The sequence below is a fragment of the Hypomesus transpacificus genome, chromosome 1 (assembly GCF_021917145.1).
Source record: "Hypomesus transpacificus isolate Combined female chromosome 1, fHypTra1, whole genome shotgun sequence".
Taxonomy (NCBI): domain Eukaryota; kingdom Metazoa; phylum Chordata; class Actinopteri; order Osmeriformes; family Osmeridae; genus Hypomesus; species Hypomesus transpacificus.
The window spans coordinates 1,977,672-1,987,571 of record NC_061060.1 but is presented as its reverse complement, the minus strand read 5'-3'; the positions used below and the strand labels follow the sequence as shown (position 1 = coordinate 1,987,571).

The window sequence follows — 9,900 nt, the reverse complement described above, 5'->3', positions numbered from 1 at the left end:
TGTAATGTATTTCTAAGAAGCATAGCCTAATGCATAGAATTGAAATCAAGATTATAAACAATATATACATTCAACGTCAGTTTATTGAGATTGAGCTGAAAACAAAGATGCACTCGGTAAACTAAACTGTCTGTGAACTGCTAGCAGGTTGTTTGACTCGCTCGGTATCCGTACATCTGTTCTCCTATTGGCTGATTTCAATAGTCGCGGGCTACTTGAACAGTGAAAGACAAGCCTTCTTATGGTGTTCTGAGACAGCAGACAAGTCTGAAACTGGGCTGTAGGTCGTGCAATAACTAGCTTAGAAAATCAGCATGGCAAGCTAAATTATTTTGGAGTAGTAAGAAAAAGTTGCAGGTGACTGCACCTACAATCTATACCTGGTCAATTACGCACTGACAATATAGCTGGGACAAGACTTTGTGTTGACTAGCTAACAAGTGAAGCTACGTTAACCCTGCTAGCATCGGTAGCTTCCTGAGTAAGATCCTTTGTGTTTAATTCACGTCACAATTGAAGCACTGCATTTGCTTTAGCTACTATCAAGTTTGTTTCATTTTGAATTACGAAGTGCACTTTGCTGCTTTGAGTGTGTGGAGAAGTTTAATTGTGTCAGGATAGCATGTCGGGATCTCAGGATGGACACGGGAGCGCGGCTGATGCCTCACAGCCCGAAAACCACAATCAAGAAAACATGTTAACTAGATTAAGAGGTTCCTTAAAAAACCGAGTGGACAACCAGGAGAACATTGTCCCGAAAGGTGCTAACAGGACCGTTCTGGGTGGTTTGCAAATCAACCAACGCAGCAAACCTCAAAATCAGCGCGGCACAAAACAGGTTGGTATATAAATGGCTAGGTCAACTAGCAGCTAAACTTGCCTAGCTAGCTCACAGGCAGGTATCATGTAGTTTTGCATCGTGCACAGTGTACTGTAACTTCATTATTGCAAATGCCCTTTTGTAGTAATTTTATAATACCATGTAACTATAACTTAATATTTGTTCAAATGTCAATATTGGTTCACCATAAGGAGCAATTTTAAATGTCCTGCGTGTTCCCTCCCAAGTCATTTAGACCGCCATTTTAAGATAGCTATCATTATTTGAGTTCAAACTACACCTGAACATGCTAAATTTGGCTTAAAGGTTATGCGTTTACTCCATAGCCATATAATCAAATTAAAAGCAGATCTGGTATATGTTAAATACAATGCTGCTTTTTAAGAGCCGAGGGCAAGCTAGAATGCATCTATGTGCACAAACATGATCTGATCACTTGTCCATTTCTCGTTTTCATTACAGGGTCCGTCCTGCAAAAATGAAGAATCAAAAAGCTACGCTGAGAAATTGTACGGGAGCAAGCAGCCGGCGTTCCAGATTCACATTGATGAGCCTGATGGTGCCTGCTCCAAAAAGCAGTTGTGTGTCAAAGCAAACCCCAATGCAGAAGCCTCCCTGAAGCTCAACCAAGCTGTAACTGGCCTTAGACAGCCTCTTGCCACCATTTCTGTGCCCCTTCCTTTGGATGACAGTTTTGGTAAGAATCCTCTCAGTCCAGCATAAGACCATGTAATCAAAATGTTTATTTAACATACGCTCAGGCTCTGCCCCCCCCCCCCCCCCCCCCTGCGATTACATCCACCATGGTAGAAACAAAGATTGTCTCTAAACCAATTATTTTGCAATCAACATCCAATTGCAGATTCTCCAATGGATATGTCTGTGATTGAAGGTGAAGAGAAGCAAATAAATGTGAATAATGTCACAGACTACATTGACGAAATTCACACTTACCTTAGGGAAATGGAGGCAAGTAATAACAGCGCTCAGCCATAACTAGCTACACACAACAATTGTAGGAATCCGCGTCCTAACATTCCCTGTCAGTGCAACACTGTAAACCTGAGGACTAATCAACCTTTGCCATTCCTGTCCGGACAGTTAAAGTCCAGACCCAAAGCAGGCTACATGAGGAAACAGCCAGACATCACCAACAGCATGAGGGCCATCCTGGTGGACTGGCTGGTGGAAGTCGGGGAGGAGTACAAGCTGCAGAACGAGACTCTCTACCTGGCTGTGAACTACATCGACCGCTTCCTCTCCTCCATGTCCGTCCTGAGAGGGAAGCTGCAGTTGGTTGGCACCGCCGCCATGTTGTTGGCGTCGTAAGTACCGTACCACAAACGCACAAGAACGCTTCCCTGGTCTCTTAACTCCTAAAGCTGTCTAATTGTGTGACTAATTGGTTACCATGTGAGAAATGTCTCGTGCATTTACCGGGGGGAGGGTGTGACTCCTCCTTTCCAGAAAAATATATTTTTAGAGCGTTCAGTGATTTGATCCCCTCACTAGTATCCTTCCCATGCAGGAAGTTTGAGGAGATCTACCCCCCAGAAGTTTCTGAGTTTGTTTACATCACCGACGACACCTACACCAAGAAGCAAGTGTTGAGAATGGAGCACCTGGTGCTTAAAGTGCTCTCTTTTGATCTGGCTGCTCCCACCATCAACCAGTTTCTCACCCAGTACATCCTGCACCAGCCTGTGAGCCTCACGGTGGAGAGTCTGGCTATGGTGAGTCCAGAGTGGGGGTTTCCGTTGTTACATTCAACATTGCATATCAATTTTAGATGCAGACTTGAAAATAGTTTGAGTTGTTGTTTTGTCTCTCTCCCAGGGCCCCCTCCCTCCTCCAGAGTTGTCTCTTAACATGATTTGTTTCCCCCCTCCAGTTTCTTGGAGAGCTCAGTCTGGTGGACTCTGAGTCCTTCTTGAAGTACCTTCCATCTCATACAGCGGCTGCTGCCTTCACTCTGGCCAACCACACGGTCACTGGAGGCTCATGGGTAAATATGCAGCGCTGCACTCGACACGTCTCCTGTGCTGCGGGTGGGAGTGCGTTCCCAGGAGGGGCTTTCATGTTAATGAGTCTGATTACCAGTTCTCACACATCGTTACCACACTCCCTTAAAATAAATGCAAACTTGTTTGTGCCTCGGTGGGATTCTTCTGATAGCAGGTTCTCTTTTGTGTTTGGTGAGATTGTTGTCGTGTTTGAAGTATACTGTTTCCCACTCCACACCCATTTGGGCTTAAAAGACCAAAAATTAGTGTTCTCTTGGTTGATTTTGTCTTGATCTTTTTAAAAAGATAATTAAAAAAAATCTTTTTAACGTCAGTTTGCCGTTTCCTAACTGCGTTGTCCTCCCTCCCTCCAGGAACAGTGCTTGGTGGAGGTAACGGGATATTCCCTGGAGGAGCTGATGCCCTGCATACAGGAGCTACACCAGACCTACCTCGCTGCAGCTCAACATGCCCAGCAGTCTGTCAGGGAGAAATACAAGGGCTCCAAGTGAGTGGAGGACAAGGCTGATGCGTTCTTTTAGAAACTCTTATACATTGTCTTCCTAGTTTTATTTCCATATTGCTTAGGATGAAAAATGCTTATTGCACTTGTGTTTTTAAATCAGTATTGAACTTTTTGTTTTCTGCAGGTATCATGAAGTGTCACTCATCGAACCTCCAGAGAAATTGCTGCTGAATTGAGTCTGACAGAACTGATGTAATAGTTTTAACCCTACACTTATTTTTTTTATATACAAATCTACTCATACTGCTGTAATATCAATAACTGAACCCACAAATTCCATTTTGGAACGTGCGGACAAATTAGTGAGTTATGTAAATTTTATATGTGAAATCCTTAAGGATTGTCCCCTTTTTTATACGCTTGATGCAGCCCATGAGCTTCATAACCTAGTTAATCAAGCATTGGTTGAAATGTCATGCTTGTCTGGTTTTTAAACTACCAGACGGCTGCTTTTCCAGTGGTCCTTAACCACTGAGCTGTGAACATGCTTCCCTCGCTTGCCCCCCCCCCCCCCCCTCTCTCTCGTCTGTCTTGAGTACTTTCCCTCTTTTAATATAGACACCTGTGAATATTTACTGTCAAATTTCTCCCACCAACCATTTTGGGGATTTTTGTGACTGTTTGTAAGAGCTCTATTTGAGTGGTTGCCAAGTTAGCATTTTAATGACACTTTTATACTAGTTACACCCTCACCCAAGTTGAAAGGTGCAAGTCTAAATTGTTATCCCAAACAAAGCAGAACCTTTTTATTTTTCTATTCACATTTTTTTGATTGAAGGTCTGTCTTGGAGTTCACGAGTTATTCAATCAAGGCACCTTCTGCTCTGTAAAATATGGCTCTTGTAAATAAATTCCATGGTCCAACATGCAGTGTTTTGTCTCATGGCATTATTATGTACAACATAAACACAATATTTCTTATGAACTAGAAATAATTTAGGATTTTAATGATGACTGAAATGTCTTGATGTTGTGTAGTGGTCTGATCTCAGGGTGGCAGTATAACACCAATCTGTTCGGAGAATTTGCAACGTCTTATCAAACCATATTATATTTCATATCAAGGAACAATCAGTGCCTTGATTTCAGGAACAAAATAAAGGTGAAAGCATACAGGTTAAGTGATTATTAATGAAAGATGCGCTTTGAAGATTGACATTTTAAGTATCTCAGCTTTATCCTCCATTCAACCAATTCTTTTGTGCAACAAGTTGAATTGTGATGGAATCAGGGTGTCCTAAACGTATTTCTATTATATCTGACACCCCTTAGTTTTGAATCCTATACCATAAATCCTATACCATAAAGAGTAATTAAAGACCATTTTATATCATTAAAATATTCCCAGTCAAAATGGCTAACGGCTTGTTTTGAATGAGAGCTGTAAGCAGACAATACTACCTCGAGAAGGAGAAGAAATACTTCAACATTTCTTTCTCCGAATCGACCTTGAGAAAGGGTTGTTTCTCCATTATCCTCTGAGAAGCACACTGTTCATTACAGAAGCTACAATTGGCTTTTGATGCCATTTCGAAAAGATATGAAACAGCACATATTACTTTCTGTGTGCTCTGCTTGCTGCTTATTATTTTAATAACCAAACAGTAGAAGCTTGACATTTTCTTTTTGTTTACATTATTCAGAATTACCAGACCAGTGTGGTATTTGCATATGAGGGTGTACACACAAACAATAGTCTCTTGCATGTATGTTTACTTTAGTCTAACTGTCAATCAAACAAAACCATAAGGATGATTAAGTAACATTGATGTTTGTTCCTGGTTCCCTTATAATTAGATTATGTGATGAATAACTAGTGAAGTCAGGTAGCCAATGGCATTAAGGGGACTTAGGGCACTCTCAATCTCTGCCTTTCGCTCTCTCTTTTCTCTCGCTCTCTTTACTCTCTTTCTCTTCTCTCTCTTTTTCTCTGTGTACGAGCAAAGCAGTGATAAATGTGGAGGCAGGCTGTGAGTGAGGACCCTGTCAGGATCAGGGAGTACAAAGCCTGTTTCACGTCAGAGCGGACTGCCGCTCCTTCACACTCGCTCTCCTCAGGTCCTCCTAGAAGGAAGACGCCTCCAGAACCGGAACGCCTGAGACGTGGACAGAGCAGACAGAACTTGCTCAAATCTCCCTCACATGGATTCTAAAAATTCCTCAATTTCACCCACCGACACCCCAGAAGCCTTTGAAGGACTAGCATTTCAGCCTTCCTTGTAAGTACTGCCTGACCCCCCCCCCCCCCACGCCCACACACAGCCAGAGAGAGGGGCGTTGAACCTAACCCCCATGCCCTCCCCCAGGAGGTACCTGGTGGCGTCCACCTCGCTGCCCCTGGCTCTGGGCTGGGGCTGGAACCTCAGCCTCTACTTGGGGCTCCTGCTCGTTCTGCTGCTCCTCATGTGCCTCCTGCTCTTTATCCTCCTCAAACAGCTGAGGAACTCTGTGGGAAACTCCTCCCTGCAGCCCGGGCGCTCCTTCAGGGAGCCCCAGCGCGGGGTGAAGGGACCCTGCGGACTGTGACGGGGTGGCTGGGTCGTTATCCTGTCGTGGTGGAGCCTCATCCGCCAGGAGCTGAGTCAGGCTCCAGGTACCAGGAGCTGCCAAGATCACTCTCCTGGTACCAGGAACTAGCATGATCAGGTTCCAGGTACCAGGAACTAGCATGATCAGGTTCCAGGTACCAGGAACTAGCCAGTTTGGGATTCCAGAATCAGGAGCTTGCGAGAGGGAATGGAAGCAGTAAAGGTGTGTAACATGTGCCTTGTTGGGAAGAACGAGCCTGTGACCGCAGCCTGAGCTATGGCTTGCTGGAAAGGATGAGACAGAGACTGTGTCTAACGGCAAGTGTTTGACGCGAGTATGGAGGGAACATTGGTTGCTATGCATCTGTTACAGAGAGAAGTCAAGGACAGAAAAGCCTGGCAGTGCAAACAGAGGAACGAGACGATCATGTAATCCTGTATGTAATGTATTTGGACTTCTATGTGTTCTAATGTTTTGACCCAGCCACACGCACTTGTTCCGGGAGTACAACGGTACTTAGGAATTGTTTGCTTGACCTGATTGTTAGTTTCCTCAAGGATCACAAAGACTCTCGCTAAGAGACTTGTTGCTCTTGTGGTTAGTGGTAACTGAGTTACATTTTTTTATTGGCTGTGATATCGTTTTTATTGTTGCTTGTTTTTCCACAGGTACACTTGCACTTACAGCGGTTCATCTTGTTTAATTGTAACTTGTTTAACTACATGCTCTTATGGTTCTTCTCTTTGGCACTTATTTTGGTTGTTCACAATATGTGCTTCATGTTTTGGCTACTCGCAATGTTTTGGGGCTATCTTGTTGTTATTATCAGTGACCTATGCACTTTGTAAAGCTCTCTCTTGGAAGTCGCTTTGGATAAAAGCGTCTGCTAAATGAATAAATGTAATGTAATGTAATTTTTCTGTTTGATATGGTGATATGACACGGGCTATAATGTACCTTTTGAAATCTAAACCTCATAAAGGTTTATGAATAAAACACTGAGTTATTTCTTTATGTGTGAGACAAGATGAAGGGAGGATATGAGGCAAGACAATCAATAAACGGAAACATATATATTTCTAGCGTCAATATTAGATGATGGTCTTTCTGATAATTGCATCTCCATGCAATCGCTCGTGTTGCCCACAGGTACCCTTTTCATGTCTTCACTGCATCAGCATCATACCATTTCCAAACAGTTAGCCAAATCACCAAGTAAAAGGCACCAGCCCATACAACATATACATATTGATTCATGCTGATTAAAAAAAGCAACACATTCCGGAAGCCAATTTGCACTTCTCTCATCTCCATGGTGATTTGGATTGAACCAAACGAGTAAATAAAGCAGATGACAAATCTGAAAGGAGCTGTGTTACTTATTTACCTAACACTCACTTCCTATGACGCATGAAATATGACAGGAAATATGACTCAGGAAGAGGAGTATGACTGAAAAGGGAGTCATCTAACTCTCACAACCTCACCCCTGAACTCTTCACATACTCACCCACTCACCCCCTCACAACCTCCCTGCCAAACACCTCACCCACTCACAACCTCCTCACTAAAAACCAATACTAAATTAAGCTATGAGGTACAATTCAGCCACTACATGTGCTGATAACGTAGTTAATGTGAAAAATAAATCGAAGAAGCTTCCTACCCTGAAGGAGAGATGTTAACAATGTTGCTTTATTGCTGATAAAATAGTAAAATATCCCGGTCCCTGTACATCCGGATACTGTGAGAAATTCGTCGTTTATTCTAATCAATCGATCTTATTACATTCAGTTCAAATAATTCATACATTCATTCATTTAAAATTAAATTCCTAAACTTCCTAAAAATAATTATCAGTTATCTCTATCAAGAGTCAGTTATCCACAGAAACAGGCCACATGAATAAATCCAATCCATATAAATGAGAGGAGCGTCCATGACTGTGCCTGTGGCACCTGTTACGTCGTGAGCGACAGCTAGGGCCTATCCGTAGCCGTGGAGACAACGTTCAGACTGACTAATGTTCTCTGTCACAACTTCCTCTGCAGGGCTTAATGAAAGTCAGACATTTAGTAGCCTTCTCTCTCTTTATCTTTCTCTCGTCTCTCTCCCTCTTTCATAGTTTTTCTACTCTTCGAAAAGTATTTATTTTGTGCATGAATCAGAGAGCTGGTTGTGGCTAATCTTAATTCCAGACTTGCAATTTGTGAGCCTAAATCTACTAAGCGAACATACATATTTTATCTACCCAGATACAACCACATGCCTCCGAACTAATTGGACGGCAGCATTCCATTGTGTGGAAAGACAATGGCCCCAAACGTATACTTCCGCAGGCGACCACCAAAACGAATCCTCCTAGGTATGCTGAAGTACTGAAAAAGCAATAATGAAAAGTGCCTTTGACTCATCCAAATCTCATCATCTGGTTTCAGAAGCTCTCACAGTCAATATCCATGGAAATTGATTCATTTTCATTCCTCGGACCATTGCCATGGAGAGGAAGGGCCGACATATATCTCATGAGCCTTCAGTGGTGGGACACACCCATTTGTCAATTTAATTTATTGTCTATCAATCAAACTGGGAAAGCGAACTGTTCACTCTGCAGTTTGTCATCGTGTCCCCTATGATTGCCCACGGTAAATAAAACCCCCTTCATCGATTTGCTGTGAGAGGAAAGAGCGGATGCGGGTTGGTAAACTTGGTCCGAACTTTGAGCGAGCTTTACAATTCATCAACAGGTGGCAGCACACTATAGATCTGTGTGCTTGTGGTTCATTAACGTGGTGCTGCAGTCACGTGGAGCTGCCTAGCAAGTCATGAAGGTATGTGGAGTCCAAGGTGTTTCTGCGCCCTCATCCCAAAAAGATAACTTTGTCCCTTTATACATAATTTTTGATGTAACATGTTTAACATTGCTGAATATAAGAAAGCTATTTTTTATATTTGTCATCTCAAATCAGCGACTACATGCAGTTACCTTAGGTACAAAACTAATTAAGGTGCACTAATAACTTATAAGATGTCAATGTGCAGGTATCAACTTTGCATTTAAATTGGATCAGTGCCATAGCAGAGATATTTCTCATATTTATTAACTTAACAGCCATGTTATCTTAGAATAAAAAGATTCGTGTGATCCACCATATGTTGCTGTCGGTATTTGATGGCATCTTCGAGGCTCTGAAGTTTGAGATGAAACCAAACCTTCCCGTAAATCGATATGAGCGGATGAACACATCCCCTTTCCTCGGGTAGCAGCCTTTAATTAAGGTTCCTGAGAGCAGGCAGGGAGACCGGGGAGAGATACACCTCGCTGATGTACTCTGCTAAATTTCATCCCTATCGCAGATCTCTCCTATATCAGAGATCACACTCCACAGCTCCACAGGAGCCTCTCAGAGTTCAGATAAGGGATCCGGGTAAAAGAAATGAACTGGCCAGTATTTCACCACCGTGCAGTACGGAATCAAATATTTACCGGTGAAAGTTAGACAGGAAGAGACACAATAGCTCAGTTGTTGACATTGTACCTTGCTTTGAGAGCCAGACCTAATGTGTCTTTATTTGTGTCAGGGTTTGAGGGGTGACCTCCTGGTCACTGTGTTTCATGGCAGCGCTCTTTATGTCAGCACCTTTTTCCTTCTCACCTCCTGTTCCTTGTTTTGCACTGATTACACCCCTTATAAATACCCTCTGTTTTCCCCTCCTTTGCCGAACAGTTTTTTTATTTGTTATGTTTGAGACCAGTTCCATATCCTGCGATCTTTGTTCCAGCCACGTAGAACCGTTGCCTTACCCTTCCCTGGTCATACTGGATTGCCTTCCCGATCTCGAACCCTGCCTTTCCTGACTATGTTTTTTGGATCATCCCTATTTGAGTTACCTTCTACGTCTTGTTTTCTGTTTTGGTTCTAGAGCTTGTGAGATTTCAGTTGTCCTTTAAAAAATCTTTCCGTTCCGCACTCCGCTTTTGGGTCTTCCTTGCAGCCAGC

The 9,900-nt window shown here is 42.9% G+C and overlaps 1 protein-coding gene across 1 annotated transcript; it reads left to right on the top strand.

Moving 5' to 3' along the window:
- The first annotated feature begins 212 nt into the window (after positions 1-212).
- ccna2 (cyclin A2) lies at positions 213-4,240 on the top strand. The gene is made up of 8 exons (XM_047018894.1): positions 213-838; positions 1,304-1,538; positions 1,704-1,810; positions 1,943-2,166; positions 2,370-2,574; positions 2,733-2,846; positions 3,219-3,352; positions 3,495-4,240. Exons 1-8 carry the CDS (start codon positions 623-625, stop codon positions 3,544-3,546), a joined length of 1,287 nt encoding a protein of 428 aa, XP_046874850.1. The 5' UTR covers positions 213-622; the 3' UTR covers positions 3,547-4,240.
- The last annotated feature ends 5,660 nt before the right edge of the window (positions 4,241-9,900 follow it).

Bases quoted from the DNA above. Each gene is read 5' to 3' on its own strand.
- ccna2 (XM_047018894.1), top strand. From the start codon at position 623: ATGTCGGGATCTCAGGATGGACACGGGAGCGCGGCTGATGCCTCACAG. The intron at 839-1,303 runs GTTGGTATATAA...TTTTCATTACAG, and splicing joins ATCAGCGCGGCACAAAACAG to GGTCCGTCCTGCAAAAATGA. The intron at 2,167-2,369 runs GTAAGTACCGTA...CTTCCCATGCAG, and splicing joins GCCGCCATGTTGTTGGCGTC to GAAGTTTGAGGAGATCTACC.